At 38.1% G+C, this 27,547-nt stretch overlaps 1 protein-coding gene across 14 annotated transcripts in view; it reads left to right on the forward strand.

Annotated features, from left to right (window-relative positions):
* Positions 1-27,547, forward strand: part of TTC3 (tetratricopeptide repeat domain 3) — a 146,188-nt gene that overhangs the window by 1,107 nt on the left and 117,534 nt on the right. For 2 of the 14 annotated variants that reach the window (XM_079922749.1, XM_079922742.1), the window contains exons 2-11: positions 2,105-2,234; positions 10,414-10,568; positions 11,315-11,357; positions 11,675-11,825; positions 12,294-12,381; positions 13,569-13,622; positions 14,734-14,854; positions 16,883-16,968; positions 18,035-18,129; positions 19,246-19,308. The exons of 1 other annotated variant lie outside the window; for it this stretch is intronic. In XM_079922749.1, coding sequence (XP_079778875.1) covers positions 10,425-10,568; positions 11,315-11,357; positions 11,675-11,825; positions 12,294-12,381; positions 13,569-13,622; positions 14,734-14,854; positions 16,883-16,968; positions 18,035-18,129; positions 19,246-19,308 — 845 coding nt within the window. In that variant the 5' untranslated portion in view covers positions 2,105-2,234; positions 10,414-10,424. 11 more of the 14 variants (XM_079922753.1, XM_079922748.1, XM_079922750.1 and 8 more) reach the window with 10 other exon arrangements.

Consider the following 27,547-nt stretch of genomic DNA (forward strand, 5'->3'; position numbering starts at 1 on the left):
GGGAAGGGGGGACAGCAGCGGGTCTGGCCAGCTGCGCCGTAATATTTACGATGTCAGGTGTGGCCGGTCGAGCCAGCCAGTTTTGGGGACGGAATAAGGGGGCCAAGGGCCAAAAATGGAGTCAAGGCATAGGTGAATGTTGGTTGATACCAGTGTGGCGTACTGTTTTCAGAGGCGCCCTACACGCCCAAAGACCTTCGATTTCAGACTCCTTCCAAAATAATATGTACACGATACCTGGGCAAATACCTTTTAGCCGATCCTGGGCGTTCTTGATAATACTTAACGGTTCATATAGTGGTTTATGGCGTTCACGTAAATTAACTCTCGATTCTGCCTGGCGTCACGGCGAGGGAAACAAGGTAGACATCTTACAGGTTTTACTCCCGCCTTGGGAGCAGTTTCCTCATAATTACAGCTCTAGCTAGGACATTCTGTATTGCAGGAAATTTGCCTTTTATCCTATTAGAGAACCATTACCCATTAGAGACCCAGCTACTCCTCTTGCTCAAAGGTTCGTGCTCTGCGCTCAAGGGCTGCGTTTCGGTGTCTGTTTCTCGTTCATTTGCTCAATTTTCTTACTCTTGCCTAATTTTCCGTTTTTTCCTTTTTTTTTTAATTTCTGGAAGATTTCACACATAAAATACAGAGGGGTATCTGACCAATCCATGATTAAGATTTACAGATGTAATTATTTTGCCGAATTTACTTCAGATCCTCTTTTTAATTTCAAAGAATTGCAAAATATGGAGGTGCTCTCAGTTCCTGCCCCTCCTTCCGTAGAGGTTGTCACCGTGTTTAGGTTTGTGTATATCATTCCCTTGCATATTTTATACTTTGAGCACGGTGGATCCATAAACAATATATAGTGTTGTGTGTTTTAAACTTTAATGGTATTAAACAATGTGTCTTTTTGCAACTTGCGTTTTTCGATCAGCATCACATTTTCAGACTTACATATGAATAAATTGGATAATTGTGTTTGGTTCATTCATTTTAATTGCTGGTATAGAATTCCATTGTATGAATATACCATAATTTACTTATCCGTTTTCCTGTTGATGGGCTTTGTTTCTGGTTTTTGACTCTAAAAAAACAATCCTACAATAAACATCTTTGTACTTGTCTGCTTTGTGCACACGTTTGGAAGTTTCTCGAGAAAATACACCTAGTAGTGGATTTGCTCTATACTAGGAAATATGCATCTTCAACGTAACTAAATATCACAGAAGCTCTCAAAGTGGTTGCACTAATTTTCACTCTCACTGGTATTGAGTGAGGACACCCATTTGTCACACCCTTGCTAACACTGTATGTTACCTGACTTTTACATTTTTGCCTTCTCTTTACTGACCAGCTTCCTTATAACTTTAGCTTGCAGCTAAATTTGCTTGCACCCACCTTGGCTTCTGCTCTAGCCCTGTGTCAGCCTATGGGTTCATCTCTCACAGTTAACTGGCTCAGTCTTTATCTCATTTGGTTCTCATAAGATTAATTCCAGTAAACATTTATTTTGTACCTAATTTATCAGTTCCAATGGTTGATGTAAGATAATTCCATGGTATGTTAGATGTACCTCTCTAATAGCAGGTGAGGTGATTTAATTAAATACTTTTTTGCATATGATGAACGGTTTTTTAAAAATCTTTCCTCTAATGTAATATTTGATACTTTCAAAATATGTAACATATATGCAAGTTGTGAAGCAAAACAATAAAATGAACACCTATCAACCCACCACTCAATCCAAGAATCAGAATGATCAATCCAGGAATCAAAATGACCGATATTGAATGTGCTCACCTCCAGAGTGACTACTATCCTAAATTGTGTGTGTCATTCCTTGTTTTTTTAAAAATAATTTTATCAGATATGTATATATCCCTCAACAATGTATTGTGTGGTTTCTGTTGTTTTTGAATTTAAAAAGAATACTGGATACAGCTTTCTGGGTCTTGCTTATTTCACTCAATGTTATGTTTCTAAGAGTCACTGATATTCAGTATAGATATGTCATTAATTTTCACAGCTGTGTAATATTCTGTGGGTGAATATAACACAGTGTATGTGTTCTTCTGTTGATGAACATTTTGGTTGTTTCTAGGTTTTGCTGTTTTGAAGATTCTTGTACATATCTTCTGGTACATAGTTGCAAGAATTTTTCTACTTTTCACACTGGGGTATATGACCTCTGGGGAAGTAATAAAGATTTTCTGAGGAGTACTTGGGCACAGGTAATATTAATGAATCAATTTGTGATCATTAAATTCCACGTGTACCCTTTCGTAAAACTGGTAATGCCGAAGCCTGTGACAGAAACTTCCTCCTGGTTCTACTTTCCCACCTTCCCTCTCACAGTAGCACTTCTGCCTTAAATTAGGAATGCATAGCACTCACCCATATGGAATCTTACCAGGGTAGTGTCCCAGTTGAAAAACTCTCCATGGAAAACAAAAGGCTAATCTAAAATACATGCAGCTATAGTGTTAGGAAACACCTCTTTTAATCCAGACACTTCCCATCTCCTCAAGAGCTGCATTTCCAATAAAATGTAACTTTTATGTTTAATTATCATTATATATACTAGTTATTTTTTGATCAACTTTATGCTGTAATAATTATGACATTTTAAACCAATGATATGTCAGTTTTAAAATGTCACTGTGATACTCTAGAAATTCATCCTTTGCAATTATTTAAACTTGGGGCTGAAATTTTTTTAGATGTCATTTTAAAGTGTGAAGAATATGTAATTTTTAAAGCGTGTGGTTTGTGAGTAAAAAAATATCGGAATACCACTGTGGTAAGCTATTTGCTAGAAGTGGAATTGCTGGGTTATGGGGTATGAATGTTCAACTTTACAAAATGATACCAAATTGTTTTCTAAAGTGGTTGTACCAGCTTATACTTTGGCAAGCAGTTTTGTCAATTTATATACTTTGATAGGCAGTGTGTAAGAATTATAGTTGATCTATATTCTCTGCAACACTTATTACTTTTAGACTTCTTAATATTTATCAATCAGATGGGTATGAAATGGTGTGCATTGTGGTTTTAATTTGTATTTCTTGATTGTTAATGAGTTTGAGCATCTTTTCATTTGTTTGTGAACCATCTGTCCTTTTCGTTCACAAAAAAAATACCTCGTCATATCTTTTACCCATTTTTCTGTTGGGGTGTCTTTTAAAACAAACTGGTAACATCGATGCTTTATTGAGTATACATGTTGTAAATTTCTTCTAGTTCATGGACTGTCTTTTTGCACTTCATGGTGTATTTTGCTGAACAGAAGTTCTTAATTTTAATGTAAGCTAATTGGAAACTTTCCCTGCCCTGGGATTATAAAGTCATTCTCTTGTGTTTCTCTTTAGAAGTTTTTAAATGACGCCTTTCACATTTAAGTTCATAATCCATCTGGTACTGATTTTTGTATATGGTGTGAGGTAATGATCCACATTCATTTTTTCCCCCCATGTGGCTACAATTGACCTCACTCCGTGTATTGAATTGGCCCTCTGTTCACTAGTGATCTGCTGAACAACAACAACAAAAAGTTTGGTAGCATTTATCTGTGAGATCATTTGGATCTAATTTTTTGTGTGTAGAGGATTGTAAATTGTTGATAATTAGCAATTGAATAGTAATAGGACTTCAGGTTTTCCATTTCTTTTAGTCAGTTTTGGTAAATTTTATTTATTTATTTATTTTTTGCGGTACGCGGGCCTCTCACTGCTGTGGCCTCTCCCGTTGCGGAGCACAGGCTCCGGACGCGCAGGCTCAGCGGCCATGGCTCACGGGCCCAGCCGCTCCGCGGCATGTGGAATCTTCCCGGACTGGGGCACGAACCCGCATCCCCTTCATCGGCAGGCGGACTCTCAACCACTGTGCCACCAGGGAAGCCCTATTTATTTACTTTTAAAAATTTATTGGCATCAGGTTCATGGTATTGTCTTAATTCTCTTTAATCTCTTTTACTTGTAGTTATGTTCCCTTTTCTCATTTTGAATATTATTTGTGTGTGACTTTTTTTTTAAAATCTTGCCAGAAGTTTGTCTATTTTATTAATCTTGCCAGAGGATGAATTTTTGGCCTCATTTGTTCTATTATATTTTTGTTTTTTAGTTCATTGATTTTTGTCTCCTTTATGATTTCCTTCCTTTTCCTTCTTTGAGTTTATTGTTTATTATTTTTCTAACTTAAATTGCATGATTAACTTACTAATTTTCAGTCATTCCTGTTTCCTTCTACAAGCATGTAAAGCTACGCTTCCTCACAGTTCATTTTTGCTTTATGTAACATGGTTTAATTTATGGTATTTTCATTAACTTTTAAATTTAAGTATTATTAAAATTCCTATTTTGACTTCTTCTCTGACTTATGTGTTTTAAAGTTTTCTTTAAAATATGCTTTAAAATTTCCAAATGTTTCTTCATTAACATTTTTCCTTTTTGTTCATTTCTTAATTGTGTTGTCAGAGAATGTATTGTATACTTTATCTTTCTAAAAACATTTGTTTGCCCTTGCTTTATGGCCTTGTACATAGGGAATTGTGATAACTATTCTGTGTGTACTTGTGAAGAGTATGTATTCTCAAGTTGTTATGTATGTGTTAGATCAGGCTTGTAAATTGTGTTGTTCAGACTGTCTATATTAATTTTCAGTTGTTTGACCTATCATGAGAGAGATGTAGTCTTCCACTGTTACCTTCTAACAGACTTCCTGTAGTTCTAACAGTTTTTCTTTTTATGTATTTTGAGACGATTAGATACATGCAAGCTAAACATTGTTTTCCTAGTGGGTTAAACCTTTTCTGTTATGTTGTGGTTCTCTCCATGCTTAATTTTGATTTTTGTCTTAGGGTCTGTTTGGTCTATCCCACCTTTCTTTTGGTGGTAATTTACCTGGAATAACCTTTTTCTTCATTTTCATGTCACTTTTCTTATGTCCTTAGATTTTAGGTATCTCTTATGAAGAATATATTACTAGATTTTTCTTTTAATCCAGTCAGGTAATTTATGATTTTTAATTGGTACTTTTAGAAGTTAGTTCAGGTCTCTTGGTGGTCAACTCATTTTTTTATCTAAAATTATTTTACCCTTGTTCTTGAGGATAATATTGATGGGTATACAGTTCTAGGTTGATGCTTTATTTTCTGCTTATATGGTAAATATATTATTCTACATGCAAAGTTGTCTGCTGCCAGTTTTATTTATGGTAATTTGAAGAAAATATTATTTTTCTTCTGGCTGCATTGGATTTTCTGTCTTTGGTTTACATCTTCACTTCTAAGTCTAGATGATTATTACTTTTTATTTACCTATTTTGGATACATGTGTTTCCTGATTCAGAATTTTGTCTTCATGAGGTCTAGCAGATTCTGAGCCTTGTGTCCTTTAAATACTTTCTCTCTGATTTTATCTATTTTCTCCTTCCGGAAATTTAACTGGATATATATGTATTAGACTGTTTCCAGATCACTTTTCATCTTTCACATTTTTCATTTCCTTGTATCATTGCCAGCACTTAAATTGCTGGGTAATTTCATCAGGCATATGTTCTTGTTCGTCAGTTTTCTCTTCACCTGTGCCTGATCATCTGTTTGACCCATGTGTTTTATTTTCCTTTACTTTTAACAATTATATTTTTAGTTTCTTAAAGTATCACTCGGTTCTTTTTTAGCTGTACCCAGTCATTTTTTTTAGTCTCATGTTGCTTGCTCATTTTTTTGAATCTATATTCTGTAGCCTGGCAGTCCCAATGTTTGATGTCCTCAGGGGTCTAAATTTATTGCTTGTTTTTTCTGTTGCCTTTCTTATGGTGGATTGTCCCCTCCTGTGCTTAGAGATTTTCAGTGATGAACTCTTGATTGATTGATCTTTCTCTGTGGGGATTTTGAGAGTCTGATTTGGGGGTACTTTCCTTCTGATAGGATTTGTGTTAGCTTTGGCTGGGAGCTTTACGTGGGACCAGCCTTTCAGTTTTCTCACTTTGCTTCTGGCCCATGATCCCACTATTGCTCTTGGCATTATGATTTATCATTGTTGACTGTCAGGTTTAGTTTCTAGCTAGAGGTTTGTTGCTTTAGGGGGGAAAGGGTGGTTTTAAATGTTGGCTATTTCTATGAGCTCAGCAAAATTTTAAAAATCTAGCATCCACTATTGTTTTGCAGTCATGGAGTGCCCCATTAGTTCATCATCATTGATGGGCTTAGAAGTCCTTTACATTAGTATTTAATTTTTGTAGTATATTCATTTTAGTATGTGTTAGGAAAAAAATTCTGTCCTACCAAACTTAAGATTTCTTGGTGGTAACAAACTTTCCATTAAAACAAGTTTACATCTAAGTTAAAATTTGAGTTAGTCTAAATAAAAATATTAAATAGGTAACAGTACAGTTGACAAGTGGGTTTGGCAAAGTTTTCTACTTTGGGGTATGCAAATTAAAAATTTGGGAAGCACTGAGATACGGAATCAAGATGAGTAGGGCACAGTGGGCCCTCTGGACATAGTGAACCTACAGAGAGAAACCTGTAATGACCAAACAGTATAAAAATTGCTGTCAAAAAGATATGAGCAGGGTGCTCGGGGCTTACAGAGAAGCGGTGCAAAAATAAACTTGGTGGCAGTGAGAAGTTCAGGAAATGCTTCCTGGAATCGAGTATTAAGGATTGGTAGGCATTGTGGTTGCAGAATAAGGTTTGTTTAGAAGTGCCAGGCAGCTGAGTATGACTGGCTTCTACGTTGCATGTCATGGAGTGACTAGAGAAATGCAGGAACAGGATCACAAAAGGCCTTCTGTGCTATAGTAAGGAGTTTGGACTTTATCCTGAAGATGATGAGAAGCTTCTCAATTATTTTAAGCAGTGAAGTGTTATGATCGGAGTTTTAGGGGATGCCAAGATTGAAGGCAAGTCACCAGTTAGGAGACTGCTTGTTTAAGTAGTTCAGAGGAGAAAAGGTGGAGCTGCAACCAGGGCATTGGCAGTGGGCATGAAGAGGTGTATGTGTGCTAATTTTGGATTCCTTAGAGGAGTCGAAAGGACAGGACTTCATGGTCAGGTTGGTTAGGAATGTTGAAGGAGACTGGGGGAGTGTAGACGTCCAGATTTCTGGTTTGGGTAACCAGGTGGCATGTAGAGCAGTTAACTGGTAACATACAGAAAGAGGAAAGAACTTGGTTTCATTTGTTCTTGAGGAAAAAGATAAATTTGTTTTTGAACTTACTGAATCTGAGAGGCTTGCGGGACATCTTGGTTAAGACCCAGTAGCAGTCGATAGGGAGGGTCTAGAAGTCATGAGATGCAACCCAGCCTGGAGAGATTTGAGAGTCTTCAGCATTTGGACGTGTCAGCTGTGGTTTGCTACAGTGAGTGTGAAGTAATTTAAAGTAGTACACAGATAAAAAAATTGGAATTTAACGTGTCTGAAAAACGTAAGCTGTATTTCAAACCTATAATATCATGGATATTATCACTTAGACCAAGTGAGCCCCAAAAGAAGAGAATATTAAGTAAATAAAACACATGGAATCTGTGGAAATGGCAAAAATTGTGGTGAAGCTATGCAAATGATGGAAGTTCAGAAAGTGCTGTTTTAAGGCATGGGTATGGTGGATAAGGTCACCCAAGGAGAGAGTAAGCGTGAGAAGAAAAGAGAGTTGACATTTGGGTGGCGGGGAATGGCGAAGAAGAGCCATGGAGACTGAGGAAGAGCAGCCAGAAGAATAGGAGGAGAACCAGGAGAAGATGGTCTTTGGAGTCCAAATGAAGAGTTCTGAGAAGGAGGAAGTGGTCAACAGCGTCAAGTAAGTCGTAAGCTGAAAAGTGCTCTTTGGAATTAGCAATTAAGGGAGACCATTTAGTTAGAGGCATCCGAATAGCGGATTAAAAAAACATTCATCTAATATGTTAATGATAGCTGATATTTGTAGCGTTTCCTATACACTGTGTGCTATTAAGAGCACTTTAAATGTGTTAATGGATTAATCAGATAGGTAGGATTGCTGTCCTCATTTGATTAAGTGCGGAAACTGAAGCCTACAGAGGTTAAGTAACTTGTCCAAGATCACACAGTCAGGAAATAGAGCCAGGATTCAAGCCCAGGCAGTCTGGTTCCAGAGTCTATGCTCTTAACCACTATGCCGCATCGCCTCTCTGGTTAAAACAAAACAGAAAATAAAAATAACACCAATGTCGTAATTACGGTGCAGTTGGTGTAGGGCATGGTATCAGTGAGATATGCCAGGCTGTGACTGACCAGCATGGTGTCACAGTGGCTCAGTCTGCCAGGTATGAGCATGTTAATTGTATTGTAACTGATGCCACGATGGTGATGTGTGGGCTGTGACAGACCGTTCTTGGCTCTTTCTGTATTTATATACAAAAAACATTTGCAAGACAAATGAGTTTAAAAGTGTATATATTTCCCAGAATAGCATATGTCCCATATTATGTGCCATACTTTGGGTGCTAAAATGTCTTCATATTTTTTCCAGTCATCGTTTACTTTTGGAGTTAAATTCTCTAAACTCTGGAAGTATTGTTCATCCAGGACAGGTCAGGTTCCAGACATTGTAGATATCCAGTCTACTGGAAAAGGTCGCCAGCGGCTTTATTGAAGCAGCTTCCCTTAAATGGTGGAAGTGGAAACCCAATATTAGGAAAGTGAAAATAAACGAGAATGGAGGATTTGAATGGCAGAAAAGGAAGAATTCTTGATGAGGTTGAAGAATGTGGTAGGAGATAGGGGAGACATAAGTCGTAATGATTCCTGGGTGTGGTTGGAGAGGAGCTAATCAGCGTTAAAGATTTAAAAACTGGTTTAGACCTGGGCAGTGGTCCAAGGTGTGGCCTTGTGAAGGAAGAGCCTAGGTGAGGTGGGCCGCAGATTTCATTTTAGTTGAGAAGGTGGTTGCACTGCAAGGCTAGAGTCCTGAAGGGTTGTCCACATGGATGTTGGTGTGGCTGGAATGATGATTGGAGGAAAGAGGCGAACACTGTGAACTAGGTGCCTGGGTTCTTAAACATGACAACAGCCAGGAGGCAGCTAGACGGCAGTGACAACGAAACGTAGATCTAGTGAAATACAGTGTTTGAGAGGAAACTGTGGATTCATAAGACCTAGGTTTGAATCCTGCCTAGCTTGGTGACCTTGAGCAGATTACTTAGTTTTGCTATGCATGTTTTCCATCTGTACAGTGACTGTGATAATAATTGGGCCTGCAAAGAATTGCTGTGAGGATCAGTGAGATGGTACGTGTAAAACGCCTGGTACAACATAGGACAAATGGTACCGGCAGTTTGCTAGGAAGGTGGTCATTGGTCTTCACTTCTGATATTGTGAGGTTGTTGTACAGCAAATTGGGCATAAGAGGAAGGATTACTTAAAGAAACAGATGTGTTTTCCAAGGACTCATGGTGGTCTTGCTTGGGAAAAAAGAAACTTGGTTTATCATAACAGTAGTGGGATAATAGTGATGAAGTGAACAGGTATAAAAAATGGTGTTAATGGTGGTGCTGGTGATGATAGGAAAAGAAAGCCACTACTTGGGCAAGAGTTACAAGTAATAAAATGCTGCATTTTCCAGTGATATTTAGGTTTTGTAGCTATTCACTGATAGCTATACATTTTTGTTATTGAACTTTCTTCAGGGGACTACACTTTAGTCTGAAACTCTAGCCCTAATTCCCCGTCCCCCCACTGAAGTACTTGTTTTAAGAGCATGGTCGCTGATAATGTAAGGGGCGTTGCCGTGCTGCTGTAGCTGTTGTGAGAGCGTTAGGAGCAGCGATTGCTGGGAGGATGACAGGTCTGGATGCGGCTGTGAGGGGTTAGGAGGCTGCGTACTCTCCCTGTACCACTTCAGCTCTGCCCCTTTGCCCGAGACAGACACACACACTGAGGCATGGATAGGAGAATATGAACAGCTGAGAGGAAACCGTTTTCTCAGTGCAGTCAGGGTTTAGTTCCAGCCAGGAGGTTGAGAATGTGGCAGAGTTTCTGTATGATGAAACAGCATATTTCACAGAGGCAGTAAAAGCAGTTGGGGTAAAAGGGCAGCAGTGGAAGGATGTCTTTTGTTCATTCATCTAGGCACATACAAAGATGAATAAGATGCCCTTACTTATCTTCCATCTAAAGGAGACATGTAAACAGTTAAATGCAGGGTAGAGATGGTGATTCTTTGAACCTGACAAAAGGAAGAAATAGATTAAACTGATACTCGAGGAGAGTCAAGGGGAGAGACTAGCAAATGAGGTTGAGAATCTTCCAGAGCTCAGTGTTCTCATTGGAGTTATTTCCTTGGGGCATAAGTTCCAGGTATTTTTCAGATATACTATAGAAGCTAGGAAAACTGCTTCTCATATCATCTCAAATGATTTGATTATGGATTTGGGTTTTGTTGTGTCCTTAGGAGGGTGCACCATGGACGATTTTGCCCTGGGAAATGTCACTGTAGCAGATTATGCCTTGTTAGAAGAGTCCCCTTATGTGGATGATTGTGTCTTTGCCTCCGAATTTATGTCCAATGATTATGTTCGTGTGACTCAACTTTACTGTGACGGGGTGGTAAGTAGATTTATTAACTTTTTTTTTTTTTTTTTAACACCGCGTGGCATGCGGGATCTTAGTTATCTGACCAGGGGATCACACCCGTGCCCTCTGCAGTGGAAGTGCAGTCTTAACTACTGGACCGCCAGGGAAGTCCCCTTAACTTTTTGTTTTTAACATTGTGTATTCTTAAAGGTTTATTTTTTTAAAAAATTGAGGTATAATTGACATATGACATTAGTTTCAAATGTACAACATAAGGATTCAATATATGTATATATCATGAGATCAGCACAATAAGTTTAGTTAACGTCCATCACCATACATAGTTATACATTTTTTTTTCCTTCTTATGAGAACCTTTACGATTTACTTCTTGAAGGTTTTGTGGTATAGAGCTGTCTGAGTAAAGATATTTTTGTGCTACACGAGATTTGATAGGGAGATATGTATGGCTTTTGAAGAGGTCATTTCAGACGGAGAAGTAAGCAGTGCCTCAACAAGGAGAATGTGCAGTGCTGGTGAAAGCTTGTTTTCTGACTGGAGATGAGACTAAAGGCTCTCAGGGAAAGCCATAGAAACAGACTTGGGGAAACACTGAAAAAGGCCAAAAGACTCATTGGTTGAAGATGTTGTATTCAAAGTGTAAAAGTAAACGTACTTTAAGTTTTTAGTTTAGTATTGATAACCCTTACATTAAAAATCAAGAACTGTTACTTTTGCATTTACCAGATACAAGTCAAAAGAATTTTTTTCTTTTTCAGGGCAGACAGTATAAAGATTATACCCAAAGTGAGGGAAACTTAGGTGAGTACTTTGGTATTTTCATTTGTTGAAACAGCTATCAAGGGAGGTTCATGCATTCACATCAACATAACAGACTTATACATCTTTACAAAGTTTATTCTTTATTATCCTTTTTAACTAGAAATTAAAAAACCTTTCCTTGTTAAAATGGAGTTTTAGCTAACACTTAGATATTCTTAACATCTGACAGGTTAAAATATTTCATCCATTCATTTCTTACCTTTCCATATCCATTTTTGTCTTTTCCCTTGACAGTGTTGATTCATTCCAAAATGAGGCACAAAATATTAATTTAAAACTTTTTCTTTTTAATTAAGAGTTTGATATCTGCACTATGTGGTGTAGTAAACCTATTTCTATCCTGCAAGATTACTGTGATGCCATTAAAATACACGTCTTCTGGCCACTTCTGTTTCAACGTCAACATAGTTCTGTAATATCACGGTTGCATCCCTGTGTGGAGGCGAAGTAAGTTACTGCTTGTTAACCCATTTTGTATGAACAGTGGTGAGTGTGTTGCCCAGTACTGAGGAATGCCAAGTGCAACGGGAGGCTTATGTCTCATTCTTGTATACTGTTCAACTCTACTTTTGTTCAATAGAGTGGAAAAGTTAATACTTGGGATTTGGATATAAATGAATAATCGTGGTAACATTATAATGAATGAAACTCTGAGGAGCGTTAGATGGTAGATTTGAAGCTGAATAAGGAAAAATTAATATGCTTGTTTATAAATACCAGTATTATAGTACAGAAGAAAGAAAAAAGTGTAGTATTTTTGTCTACCTAATAAACAACTTATTACCTAGAGTGAAGTAAGAGAACTTAATTTTATTCAAATAGTTTAAATTGAGGTATAACATATAGTTAAGTGTAAGATTCAATGAATTTTATATATGAGACCCTAATCTTTTAAAAAATAAATTTGTCTTTAAGCAGTTCTCATGCTTCTGAGATAAGTTTGAAGAAATTACAACATCTTGAGTTGATGGAAGATATTGTGGATTTGGCAAAGAAAGCTGCGGTAAGTGATAGAAGAATATAGATATTTATATGGTATTAGGCCCATGTTACTAATTTATGGTGACTAATGGGTAATGGTTAACCTGAGCTTATTCTGCTATCCATGAGTTTGTGCTGTGTGTTTGAGAGATCAGGTAGATGGCTTTTTCCATGGTTCTGACATGACATGATGAGAACCAGGTGTGCTCCTTGCCGTTAACAAATAGACATTAGAATTTGTCACAAATGGAAGTGTGCACCTAGTTCACAGAAACCTTTGCCGCAGATTCTGAAAGTGATGGGTCCTATCTTGTAACGTAAAATCATGCCACTGTTAGCACCACCACAAATACTTTTTCTTTGGGATAAACTTTATCATGTCAGGTTTGAGGAGGTATCCCTATACTACACTGTGGGTTTTTTTTCCCTTGAAAGCTGTTTAATAATTTTTCTCATTTCAGTTGGTTATGGAGCCAAGTGTTTTTCTTGGTAATTCTGATTGCAAACTTAAATTTATAAAGGGCATTCTGATATTTATTTCCTGCAGATTAATCCTTTGCAGCAACTTATATCAGCCAGTGTAATTTTTAAAAAATTTTATTTATTTATTTTTGGCTGCTTTGGGTCTTCGTTGCTGTGCGCGGGCTTTCTCTGGTTGTGGAGAGCGGGGGCTACTCTTCGTTGCGGTGCGTGGGGCTTCTCATTGCAGTGGTTTCTCTTGTTGCGGAGCACGGGCTCAGTGGTTGTGGTGCACGGGCTTCAGCAGTTATGGCTCGCGGGCTCCAGAGCGCAGGCTCAGCAGTTGTGGTGCACAGACTCAGCAGCTCCGCGGCATCCTCCCTGACCAGGGTTTGAACCTGTGTCCCCCGCATTGGCAGGTGGACTCCCAACCACTGCGCCACCAGGGAAGCCCAGCCAATGTAATTTTATAAAAAAGTTTAGGTGTAATGAACCATACATCTGAAAGTTTAAAATCCGTACATATAAAAGTTAAACTAAATCATTTTATTATTAGAACCCTGTGTAAGACGATCTCTGACTTGTTTTAGGGTCCTTAAGAGGTAAATTGGGCATGAAAGTGCCGTAGAAAGTGGACTGCTATGTACATAGAGTAGTATTCCTAAAATGTAGAATTTTTTTTCCCACTAGAAAATTAAAGTATGATTGGCCGAATAAGGAAGAAAATGTTTTGTCTTTTCTGTTTTGCAGAATGATTCATTCTTTATTGGAGGCTTATTGAGAATTGGTTATAAAATAGAAAATGTAAGTGTTAACATGGGAATACGATACAACCACTTTGAATAAGTGGCAGTTTTCTCACTTCTCATTGCCGCCTGTATCAATACTAGGCCCACCGAGTCAACATTTTATAGGTAGCATTTAGTAGTACTGATTTCTATATTTTGCCTAAGCAATCTCCTTGTTTGGGGGGTTTGCATTATTATCATTTTCCCCCATATATGTAGTGTAATTTTGAGCCTCTTTTACAAGTTGATTGCTTTTTCTCTTTTAGATTATTTACCTGGCATATGTTCTCTCACAAATGAAGTTATTAGGCCCCTGGTATGAACATATTTTGATACACAATTACTAGATGATCTCCAGATACATTGTAGGATCTTAGCTCCCCGACCAGGGATTGAACCCGGGCCCTCAGCAGTAAGAGCGCAGAGTCCTAACCACTGGACTGCCAGGAAATTCCCGATAAACCAATTTTTAATGCTACTGGTGACATAAACATGTACATGTTTCCCTTAAACCTGACACCAGCGTTGATGACTTCATTATTTAATTTCTGAAATCTTTTCCGACACGAGAAGTATGAATTATACTTCTGTGAACTCTCGACCCTTCATGAAGGTCATTGCACTGAGTGCTCGTTTGCCCAACCATGCCCTCCTCTTGTTGCCTATATGCTTATTCTTCTCTTTGCCACAGACCATTTAAAGTACATAGTCCCTTTCGTGAACCTTAATAGATACCGTTAATCTTAAGGTAAGGATGGAAGTCCCAGTTTAGATGAAATCTGAGACCCCTATTCACCTTGTGTTACTGTACTCTCCGGCTACCTAGGGCAGCCTCTGGCCAGGTTGTAGACCTCAACTTCCAGGTCTTTAATCATTGCAGCAGCATCCTGGGCTCTGAGGGTGGCCTGAGGTTACCTGAAGATATAACATATGTGAGTCTGTGGTCTCTGTTAACTTGTGTGTTGGGGTCTAGCTATTCTAGGCTTCATGCTATAGTAATGAAAACATGAGGTTGTACAAGTTTTGTAATAAGAGTCTGAAATACTATATAAGATAAATTTATAATGCCACATGTAAACTTATAATTAATACACAGATCACATTTTTCATCCCTCTTTTTGAAACAGAAAATCTTGGCAATGGAAGAAGCTTTGAATTGGGTGAAATACACAGGCGATGTAACAATTTTACCTAGGTTAGGAGCAGTTGACAATTGTTGGCCTATGTTAAGTATTTTCTTTACTGAATGTAAGTATAAATGCTTTAAATTGTTACTTGACTCAGTTTTATAAAGGTATTATTTTGGAAAATAGAATGTGTAGCTGTGATTTCTTATCTTAGGATTTTAAAAAACGCTTTTCTCTTATGAGTAAAAGCCTGAATAAGAGAACTTTAACCCTGTAGTTAATTTTATTCTGTATTTCCTGTCTTGATGATATCTGTGATGTTAATACCTTTTAAACATCTTAGCAAATGTATGCCATAACTTATTAATATATAAAACCCAAAGAGACCACATTGGGGCTTATGTATTCTCATTCATAAGAGAAGTAACTGAGCTAAGTTTATAATTTTCATTTCTCTGATGAATTTGTTATTCTTATATATGATGAAGCTGCCTTATATATTTTTTACCTTGTGAAATATTTTTCTCTAAAATATTTGAGTGTTAGTAGTGTTTTTATAGGGATCTTGAAACAGGAAGTATTTGGCTCTTTAGTTGATAATGACTGATAATTTGCCATTTCCATTTGCCATTTTGAGTAGAGGGCACATTTTATACTCTTGACCTGAGTGTTAGAGAGAAATTAATCTTAAATATGAAGACAGGTTTTTCTTTTTTTTTTTAAAATAAATTTATTTACTTATTTTTGGCTGCGTTGGGTTAGTTGTGGGGAGAGGGGCTACTCTTTGTTGTGGTGTGCAGGCTTCTCATTATGGTGGCTTCTCTTGTTGCAGAGCATGGGCTCTCGGCATGCGGGCTTCCGTAGTTGTGGCACATGGGCTCAGTAGTTGTGGCGCATGGGCTTAGTTGCTCCGTAGCATGTGGGATCTTCTTGGACCAGGGCTCGAACCTGTGTCCCATGCATTGGCAGGTGGATTCTTAAGCACTGTGCCACCAGGAAAGCCCCAAGACAGGTTTTCCTGATGTTTATTGGACAGTGGGCTGTGTTACGTTGATAGAGGTTGTTCTCTTCGTTGTTTTGGAAGCCTTTAATTATAGCCTAGATTTTATGGTGGAAGTAAAGGACCAGTATCATGTACTGGACACCCATTTGGGCTCGTTTCTAACTCTTTCTCTGTTCTCTCTTTTTATAATAGTTCTGCCAGGTTGATGCTGTGATCCTATTTTAGAAATGAGCAAACTTTGAAAGGTTAAGTGATATTTCTTTAGTCTATTAAGTAGTAGAACCTAGATGAGAAGTCAGGTCTCTCTGATCTCAAAGTTCGGGTTTTTGTTCTATAATCTTAATCTGTGCCTTTAGTATTAGTTTACTTTATTTGGTCACCTTCCAAAATTCTTTCTTCAGTCTTAAATTTTAGGTACTGCTTTTGCCTTGGAAGTGAATATGTTTGGCTAGAAGTGTAACTATAGTTTTGTTGCAATAAAATTATTATTTACCACTTAAAATCTTTTTTATAGAACAGCTTAAAATACAGAAAATGATGTCTGGTAAATTTTTAACATAAATTTTGGTTATTACCTACTGCATTTTAATTAGTTTATTAAATTTTTATGAGAATAATGTTTCAAAAAATGTCAAATTTTAACATTCATGAGAGTCAAAATGTTGAATTAAGACATTTTAAATTCTTCATTTTTTTTTTTATATTAAACACATTTTAGAAAGTAGTTTCTCAGGTTTTTGTTTTCAGAAATTTTAGTTAAACTTCGTGCCAGGTACACCATAGCTCAATAACATTTGTTGAATTGACTTGAGTAATTATGAGGCCTATTTGGAATGTGTTATGACAGAGCACTGTTAACTACAATTAGAACTAGAGTAGTAATAAACAAGATTTTTAAATGCTAGAAATAAAACAGATTAGATTCTTAGCACGCAATGAATCTAATGTTTTCTGAAACATTTTATCAGCTGTCTATTAAAAATATATTGTTGATACATGTAAAAGATTATAAGAAACATTATTTAGAAAGTATATCTTGAACTTTACAGACTCAACCTACGTAGCCTAAGAATTAGAACATTAACAATAGCAATTTGTTTTTTTTAAACAAATGTTCTCTCACTCTCTCCTAAAAATAAAATTTAGACAAGTATCACATTACTAAAGTTGTAACAGAAAACTGCAATTTGCTTGAAGAATTTAAAACTCAAAGTTGTGCGGAGTGTCTAGAGGTGAGAATAAATATTTACTTGTAAGTATATTTTAAGATTTGCTTGTTAGAACTTTTATTAACACTCAGAGGAAAGTTCAGTAAAACTGCTGTCAATACACAAGGAACTACTATAAAATTTGATAACACGTTTGAGGGAAATTTTTAATAAATTTTGATTGGAATATTTTTTTTGGAAGAGGAAGCCATCTTGATCAGAATTTTCTAATGTTATAGATTTTAAGAGTTAATTGAAAATCGAAATTTGATTTTTTTTAAATTAAAAGGCTTTTAATTAGTTGAGGGAATATGATTTTTCTTTGCCACCAGCTTTATTGACATGTAATTCACATGCCATACAATTCACTCATAGGAAATATGATTTTAACTTAATTTTTAAAAAGGGATTTAGGAAAATATTTAATATTCTACTTAATTCTCTAGCTAAAGCCATTGATATAATCCAGTAAATAATAATTTGTTTATTTTGAAAATTTGAAGGTTTGAGTTGAAAAGTTTTAGTTACATCTGTAGCATCTTTGATTTCATTTTTTGTTGTTGTTGGTTGTTTTTTTTTGTTTTTATTTCATCCTTGCTGTAGGTCACATCATTTTTTTGGGGGGGGCAGTAAGTCTAATCAACAGTGCCTATATGTTATTGATTTATATATTATTTTTTAAGCACTCAGGTTTGTTGAATAACATCACATTTTCTAACCTAAAATTAAAATTCTACTTGGATCTTATTTCTTTTCTGCATATGCAGGCATGTCAAGGTCTGTTTAAAAGTGGGCCTGCCAAATACGGTACACAAGGGGTAAATTGTTAGTGTTATTCATAATGTCAGGGCTTTGTTTACTTTTTAATATCCCTTTATCAAAGTTAGCGTTGAGTCATTAGAGACAGACAGGTTTCTTTAAATGTATATTCTAAAATGTTGGGTATTGAATTCTCATTTTCTACCTAAGTAATCCCCCAGGTTATTTCTGATATCTGAGATAGAAACCCAGAACCATTTTTCTTAAATATTGGGGTTACTGATTCTCTTTGCATTTAATTGATGGGTCTTCTTTTACCTTGATTTCTCAGCAAGGAGAACTAATGAAAATGAAAGGAAATGAAGAGTTTTCCAAAGAAAGATTTGATATAGCTATTATCTATTACACCAGAGCCATTGAATGTAGGTAAGAGCAAAATAGAACAATGAGACCCTTTTTATGTGGCAGATCAAGTTAGAATGCTAGTCATTAGAAAGAAACACAAGATGAGGAATTGGAGAATATCATCAGTTTGCTATGCAGAATATATTTTCTCACCCGTAGGTATTAGAAGCATGAGATGACCTGAGTAGATGAACTTACTAATCAAGTTGTATAACTCAAGTGAATCAGACGAAATTGGGAATTTGCTTCTACCCTGCCCCACTTTGTTCCCAAGCTTTCCAGTACAGAGTCATCTGTTCTTTCTTGCTCTTGTTTTCCCTTCCACTAATTCCTTCCAACTTATTAACTGATAACAAAGGGTTAGTTACTAGTACTTAAGATGTCACCCATTCAGGGATTTGTGCTTTCTATGAGGGAATTTTTAAAGGGTAATAGTTGGAATTGTTGAGAGAATGCATGTGTTCTCTCTACCTCATCTTCTGTTTGCTCAGCTGCTAGAATTTTGTAGCATTCCTGCAAGTGTGCGTCACCTGGCTCTTACTGACATCTTAGCTGGCCCACCTAATACTGTAGCAGCCTTCGGAGGGTGCGCTGTAGACAGCTACTCTCTTTCCTGTCTTACCCATCTCCACAGGGAATGAGTGAATCCAGGTAGCACACCACATCTGAAAGCCTGCTGCTCTGTTCTTCTAGGAAGAGGTAGAGGAACAGTAAGATAAAACCAAAAAGGACAAAACTCGAAATGAAGCTATTTAAATTACTGTTGTAATTTACAGGCTTCCTTTATTTGAGTTCTTTGTGAAGGTGGTACAGTTCTGACTTACATAAGTATTCTGTTCTGTACAGTTATAGCATACTTGTAGTTTGCTAGTTTTTTAATATGTCTCATTTGATCCTTGCAGCAGCCCTATGAGCTAGGCAGAAAAAGTAGAACTTTTTAATCTTCATTTTGAATACAGGGAAGTTTAAGTTGGTTTGAACAAGTTGCTCAGGAAGTGAAGGAACAAGAACTATATTCTTTGTGCTCTGCCACACAGATGTAAAGTTTTTGAAAATTATTTCATGCCTTATGATTTCTGTGTTATGTTTGTTTTGTATGTAATGTTCTTTACTGACGAAACATTATTTCTTTTAAAGACCTGAAAATCACCTTCTTTATGGTAACCGAGCTCTTTGTTTTCTTCGCACTGGACAATTTAGGTAAGTTGGTTAGAGTGCCTAATCACTGAATTGTTAGGCTAAATACCGATCTTTGAGAAGTATTTCTGTTTTGCAGTTTCGCAAGAAAATTCTTCAGTAGTTCTTCGGCAGAAATAGTTAAATGCTTAGAAGAGAGCTCTTTTAGGCTTTATATATAAAAACAACAATGACAGAAACAGCTATTCTGATTGAGTGGATAACATGCTATGCATTATTTTAAGCACTTCGTATAGGTTATTTAATTCTCACAACACATTTAATAGATAATTATTCTCCGCATTTTACATTTGGGCAAACTCATACCATTAGTAATTAGTAATTGTGAATTTGGTTCTACCCTGCCCCATCTGTTTTCAAGCTATGATGCAGTGATGCCAAGATTTGAACACAGGTCTTATCTGATGATGTCAAAGTCTGTGTTTATAACACCTATAATATATTACCTTCTTCTGCTCTATTAACTAATTTGTATAGTTCTGGAAGAATTTTTGCTGTATTTGTTTCCTCTGTCTTGTTATGAAAAAATTAAGTAAATATCCTTCATAAGTGAAGGAAAAGAAATTTACTGGTTTAACTCTGGGAGTGAAATCATAATTAATTCTTAGTTCCTCATGTTCAACTAAGCTTTTATTTATTAGTTGAGAAAGATTGTTGATACTGTACCATGATTTTATTGTCTCAGTTTAAAATTTTTAGGACTTAAATATTAAGCATTAATGTTGAGCAGTGTAGATGACAGTTACATTTAACTGTGTCCTACCTTATTGCAAGAAGGGTTTCGGGTTGCTTCAAGAATACATCCACTCAGTAGAAAAATATTAAAAACAAACAAAACAAAGTAAAAAACCAAGTTAGAGCCTGGGATCCTTAGAATAAAGCTGCATAGGCATAAGGTCCTGCTTAGTGATTGGCTATAGTTCATATTTGCATCTGACCTCTCTGTTGCCCAAAATAAAAAGAGAATACCCGACAAGTTACATAATTCTCACTGACCCTGAAGAAAGAGGACACCAGTTGCTCAGGTGAAACTGTTTTGCTGGTGTTTCGTTCTGGAAGAAGTTTCTTATATGGCTAATATGAACTGAGTGGTGGAGTAGAGAAGAACCTCAGCAACATTCCTGTTCAAAGGAAAAAACTCCCTGAGAGTGCAGTTTGGGGTTTCATAAATAATTTTTTTCATTAAGTTTTCTCACGAATGCAGAGAATATGATATCAGTTGTTGCTCAGGGAAATCACTTACGTTGGGAGGTGGGAGTGGGGACTATAGTATATTCCAAGTATGAAGCTTTTAAAAATAACCTGTATGTTTTTCTTTTATTATAAACAGAACACTTTCTCATGGTAGAAAATTTGGAAAATACAAGAGTTTAAAAAGAAGAAAATAAAATCACCACCTCGGAGAATACCGCTGTTATTAACGTTATGCAGCTTTTAGGTGGCTTAAGCCGTGGATAAACCGAGGCTATCTAGTCTAGAGGAATGGATGGGCTTGACACAGTCTTCCGTCTATACCACTGTCCTCAACTGGTTCTAACAAGAAATGAGCTGCAAATGTCTTTAGATTATTGCCTCTGGCTAGGTCCAGAATTGCAGATATCCTGCGCTGTTTAAAGGTCAATCTGTATACTTTCAAGATGAATAGGTTGGGCAACTTGGCTAGCCTCTTGTGAAAATCGAGGCGCCTATCTGAAACCTTGATTGGGTGGAAGGTCATCCCCTCTGCCTAGGGGATCGCTGGGAGCTGAGAGGCAAACCAGGGGTTTCTGCCCTCTTTCGTGAGTGTTGAATGCTAGACACTCAAGCAGGATCCTGCTAAAACTCTGCTGTGAAGGAGGTGCATCAAAGTAGAAGTATAGAAGCCAGGTAGCCCGGTGAGGTCAAGGTCAAGAGCAGGGTTGTGCATCCCTCCTTGTACCTCTTTCCTGCCGGTCTAGATTTGTGATTCAACACCAATGAAGTTTTCTTTAGAGGCAGGTCAGCAGCATTTCCTTATTAGGCAATCACCAATACGTGCTGGATGCTTATTTAATGTCAGAAGCATTATGCCACATTGGTTTTACTGTTGTTCCCACCTCATTCGTTGTTTATATGACTTGCTCAGTAATGGAGGGATAATGTTTTCTGAACCTGCAATACACATAACTCCTGACCAAGTGAGTAGTTGATATGACTTCAGAAAAGAACATGTTGCCAGTGATTCAGACGTGCCATTGACTCAGGAGGACCCATGCCATTTAGCTGGGTTACCAAGATTGAGATGTTTTGAAGCTCTCACATCTGAGGGTTGGTAGGTCCGTTATGGGAATCAGGCTGAGCAGCTGCAGGAACAGCTGAGGGTGAAGCATCCGACCTCCCTGGCACTGTTCTGAGCATTCTGCATGTATTAACTCATAAAACCCTCACAATCCCGTGAGGTAGGTGCTGCTCTATTGTTATAGACGAGGAACCTGAGACCTGGGGAGCAGTGTCCTGACACTAGGTGGGTGTGATGGAGCCAGAATTTGAACCCAGGCAGCCTGGATGCAGAGTCTCTACTATTAATCACCGTAAGGTGATGATAGAATCAAACGGCAATGTGAAAGTTGAAAAAAATGAAAATAATGGTCTAAATAGTCAATAAACATGATTGTCCTTACAGGATGTGCAGATTAAAAACTGTGAGTCTCTCTTTCGTACCCATCAGATTGGCAAAAATTTAAAAACCTCATAACACCAAGTGTTTGAGAGGATGTGGAACAAAGGAAACTTTCATACTCGGCTGGAGAAAAGTGTAAATTGGTGCAATCACTGTGGAGAGCCCTTTGGCAAGGTGAAGATGTGCGTACTCTGCCGCCCGCTTCTGGGCTACCCAAGAAGATGTGTACGAGCCTTCATTAGAGCGTTGTTTTTAAGAGTAAAGAAATGGAAACAACCTAAAAGTCCATCAGTAGGGGAATGGATAAAATGAATTATGGTATATTCATACAATGGAATTCTGTGCAGCAGTTAAAATGAATGCAATGTTGAGTGAAAAAGCAAGTTGCAGAATGATTTGTACGGTATGATGCCATTTATATGATGTTTTAAAATGTGCAAAATGATATGCATATCCATAATTAATACGTAGTATGTATTTACAATGTTTTTAAAGTGCATGGGCATGTTAAACACCCGGGGAGTGGCTGTCTCTGGGGAGGGAGGGAGGGAGGGAGGGAAGAGGATTGCAGCTGGGAAAGATGGTTCACAGTGGGTGTCAGCTGTAACAGACCTCTGCAAAAAGATCTGAAGTAAATATGGCAAAATGTTAAGGTCTTGCTAAGCTGGTACATGGGTGTTGATTATCTTAATGTTATTCTCTGTACTTTTATGTATATTTGATAAAAAAGTAACACAAAGTGTAATTTAAAATGCACATAAGATGAAAAAAGGAAAAAACACCAAACATTAAGGATAAAATAAGTGGAAAGTAATCTTGAAAGGAGAGAAATAGAAGTATTTTAAGACCAATGGTTGGGAACCTGAGGTGACGTATGTGTGGTGAAAATGCTTCACTTAGAAATGGTCAGAGAGTGGTGGAGGTTTTAATGCCGAATAGCCCCACTTGTAATAGCCTATACTTGTAAGTCTGGCCACCCTTGGGTGGGTATAGGGGAGGCCCGGAGTCAGAAAGAACCCTTACCACTCTCCAGAGGTGTGCACCTCCAGGTCAGCAGATGTTGCCCTGGGGAAGCACATGGAATGGGGTTGGGCTTGGGGGGGGGGTGGAAATATGCTGCCTCCTGCCACTGCTTCTCCCTACTGAATCCTTCAAGCTGAGGAATGCGTGCAGTGTATCCCAGAATGCCTCGCTGGGGTGACATGTCCTTTTTATTCTGATCTTCTGCATTTTAGAGTGATGGTTTTAATTGAAGTAATTAGAAATTTTCAGATTAGAGGGGAATCTAGAAAAAGCAATCAGGCATCTATAGCGTCTATAGTTACAATGATTTCGCAAGGTATATGATTAGACTTACTGTTTAATTCATTCTTGTGGGACTCATACGTGAAAATTTGAATTGTTTGGTGGGATGGGATAAATTGTGTAATGGGAAATGTAATTGGAAAAGGGGAGAACCTTGGGTTTTTTTAAAAAATTTACTTTGGAAAATGATGGAATTTTAAAATTTATTTATTTATTTTTGGCTGCATTGGGTCTTCATTGCTGCACACGGGCCCTCCCTTGTTGCGATGAGTGGGGGCACTCCTCGTTGCGGTGCGCGGGCCTCGCATCGCGGTGGCCTCTCCCTCCGCGGAGCATGGTCTCCAGGCATGCAGGCCCCAGCAGTTGTGGCACTCAGGCTCAGGAGCTATGGTGCACGGGCTTAGTTGCTCCGCGGCATGTGGGATCCTCCCGGACCAGGGCTGGAACCTGTGTCCTCTGATTCAGCAGGCAGACTCTCAACCACTGTGCCACCAGGGAAGCCCCAAACGATGGAATTTTAAAACTTGATATTTAACTATCTATATCTATATAGATAGTTAAATATATATCTCTATATAAAGTCTATATCTATATGATATTACCTGTTAGCTCCCACCTTGTGATTAATAGCAGGTGGATAGACTTTAAATGATGCATGTGTGTGTGTGTTTCTGAATTTCTCTGAGGCCCGAGGTGTGAATCAAGTCAATTGTATGTTTCTGTGAGAATGTCAAAAATCTTAGTGTATGTGGGGAGCTTTAGTGTACGTGTTGGTTGGTGAATTATTCCTCACTCTTTTCTCTTACTTGTGCTGTCTCTTTATTTTGCTTAAAAGCTGCTGAATTTGCTTTTTTTTTTTTGCGGTACGCAGGCCTCTCACTGTTGTGGCCTCTCCCGTTGCGGAGCACAGGCTCCGGACGCGCAGGCTCGGCGGCCATGGCTCACGGGCCCAGCCGCTCCGCGGCACGTGGGATCTTCCCAGACCAGGGCACGAACCCATGTCCCCTGCATCGGCAGGCAGACTCTCAACCACTGCGCCACCAGGGAAGCCCGCTGAATTTCCTTTTGAAGGAAAGAGTTATTTTTTCAGTCTTCTTTGGGGTGCATCCCCTTTTAAAAAAGCAGTAACAAATGCACATCATAAAAAGTTGAGTACTAAAGGATAAGCTGAAAACTCTTGCCCAGCTGAGACCCCTGCCCTAATTCCTTTCTTTTAGATCCTTGTGGATCCATGATGCTGATATTTCATGACTGTACTAGCACTTATTACATTGAACCAAATGAAGTTGCTTTTATAAATCAGAATAAGGCATTTTGTTTGGTTCAGTCTAAGGTATATGTCCTTTTTTTTTTTTTAACATGGGTAAGAGCATATTATACACCCTGTTGTACGTCTTGATGCTTTTAATGTTTAAATCTTGGAGTTGTTGCATATCAGTGAATATAGAGATCTACCCTAGTTTTTATTCATGGCTGCATAGTATTTTCCTCAGTGAAATAGTTTGTATTAGAATATAGCTTATTTCCAGTTTTAAAAATTATATACAGGAATATCCTTTTACTTACATTCTACACTCAGATGCAAGTGTATATATATATATATATATATATATGTAGGATAAATTCCTGATAAAAATTTATTTTACTTGGATGAAAGAGCGTATGTAATTTTAATTCCAGACACTAACTTTTGATTTAAAATGTATGTGTTTATTCAGTAAGTGGTTCATAGTCACTGCATATTTGACAGTAACTGACGTTATATCTGAATCCTGCTTTTGTTGTTTCATTGTAAGATGGAGAACCTTGGGGAGTAATATTGTTACTTCTTTGTGGTCTGCTCAGGCCCTGAAAGTGATGATTTACAATAGGGGGAGAAGTAATTCTTTTGTGGTATTCAAAGTTCTTACATACTTATATGTTGTGGTTTGAGAGAGTCAGTTAATGGCATCTCCTTCCCCTCCCAAGTCCAGAATTAGCTAAGAGATGGAAGCAGAAGACAATTGGTGATGCAGTCTCGCCTCCATTACTAACACAGTTGTTGGAGAACCGGGTCTTAAGTCTGATAGCCAAGTGACTTCTTATTAGTTCACCCATGTCACAGACAGAACCAGGTAACAGGGGCCCTTGTGAACTTTAAGCTTGGAGGAGAAGGGAATCTGGTGTTATGTTGCTGTTTAAGATAAGGTCCCAAAGAAAGAAAAGGAAGAGGCTAAGCCCCATATGATTGATGCCTCTCCCCCACCATTAGATAAGTTATTATTCCCTCGGGGAAAAGTTAGGTTTAGGGAGAGGAGAGAGCTCACTAGTGATTAATCTAGCAAATCCACGTGGAAGCTAGAGGAGGGGGAAATAAGTGTTTTTTCATAACATAATTTAGGGCAAAATGTAACATATTGTATGTGAGGAACTAGATAGGGGTAGGGACTGGAGAAATACACTTTCCCATGTAACATGTAATAAATTGGAGCATCTATGCTAGAGCTCTGTTTCTTACCCTCTGTCCAGTACACTTACTACTGGGTTGCGTCTCTGGGGTTTTCCTGTTTTCATAGATGTACTGTGCAGGGTACTGCTGCTGCTAAAGTCAGGCCTGCCCTCCAGAGTGTTTGGACCCTGGGCTACAGTGACTTGGATGAGCAGTAACGCGATGTAATTTACTCCGCGCACTTTGCTTTCATAGACGAATGTGGTCAAATGCTAGTAAATACGAAAATGTTAATATACATTTATATATTAATAAATATACTTAAAACGTGATTATAATTATAATAGCAATATAATATTATGTATTATAGGTATTATAGTATTGTTTATTATAATAAATAACATTAAACACTGGTATGTTAGAAATGAGCAAAAACAGACATAGTCCCTGTGTTCTAGACAGTGGACCAGCAGTGTGGGAAGGAGCACGTTGCATTCCAAGTTTGGTTTACGTTCTGCCGAAGCGAGCACAGCATGTTGCGTTCATGGAATTACTAGTGTGTCTGAATACAGAGAAGGAGGGGGAGAGGTTGTCAGGGGCTAGACCAAGGAGGGTTTTGTAGGCTACAGTCCAAGTTCTGATTGAATTAATTGGGCACTGGGCTTTTAGAAGCCCCCCAGGTAGTACTAATGTGCAGCCAGGTTTGAGACCCGCTAGTCTAGAGAGGGCAGGGTCGAGATTAGAAGAGGAAGTAGGACCGAGCTTTGAGGGACACAAACAGTGGCCAATTAGAGAAGGATGAACCTGCACGGGAGACTTTTACGAGGTGGCCAGAGAGGTAGGAGGAAAGTCGGTGTGGGATCATGGAAGCAAGTGAAAGAGTAGCTAGCACTGCCTGTTGCTGAGAAGCCATTTGGAATTTGGATTTAGTTCTATGGATCTCTTTTACCATAGGGAGAGCAGTCAGTGGGAAGCTTGGAACAGATGCTGGGCTGGAGTGGGTTGAGAAATGAGGGTGAGGAAATGGAGCCAGCTAGCATAGGCAGCCGTTACAGGTGTTCTGGGAGAGAGGCAGTGAGGAACAGAAGAGGTTTGCCATTGCATTAAGATGTTTTTTGGCTGCAAATAGCAGAAGTCTCTTATTCAGCTGGTTTAAATGGTGAAGAAAACTTACCTTATTCAAGAGTTCCAGAAGAAGATGATTCTAAGGTGGTGTGTTTATGTCATCAAAGACCTAGGTTTTCTTTTTTCCAGCCCCACTGTATGACTTGGACCTCAAGCTGCCCCCTCAGGATGGCGGGATGGCTACTGTAATTCAGATACCACACTGGACGTTACAGCCTCCAGCAGAAGGATGACTGTTGTAATCTTCAAAACTAAAACCTTAGTACATACACTGAGAAATGTACAGTTCATAAGTGTATAGGTTGAATTTTCAGAAACCAAACGACCATAACTAGCACCCAGATCACAACCCCAGTAACCCAGAAGTCACCCTTGTTCCTCCTTCTGTCACTACCCACTTCCTCCCCCCAGGATAACTCCTGTCCTGACTTCTGACACCATAGGTTAGTTTTGCCTGCTTTTGTGCAATATAAACAGAATCATGTGGTATGTGCTCTTTTATGTCTGGTTTTCAGCATTGTGTTTGAGATCCATATTGTTGCATGTAGTTGTAAAGTGTTCATCTATTGCATGAATATACCACATTTTATCCATTCTCTTGTTGATGGGCATTTGGGTAGTTTCTAGTACTTGACTTAGATAGCGTCATTGTGAACACATGTCTTCATTTCTGTTAAGTATATAATGAAAGAGTGGCACTGCTGGGACAGGAGGGTGTGCTTATGTTCAGCTGTAGCACACTGAAC

Source organism: Stenella coeruleoalba (assembly GCF_951394435.1).
Source record: "Stenella coeruleoalba genome assembly, chromosome: 5".
Classification (NCBI taxonomy): domain Eukaryota; kingdom Metazoa; phylum Chordata; class Mammalia; order Artiodactyla; family Delphinidae; genus Stenella; species Stenella coeruleoalba.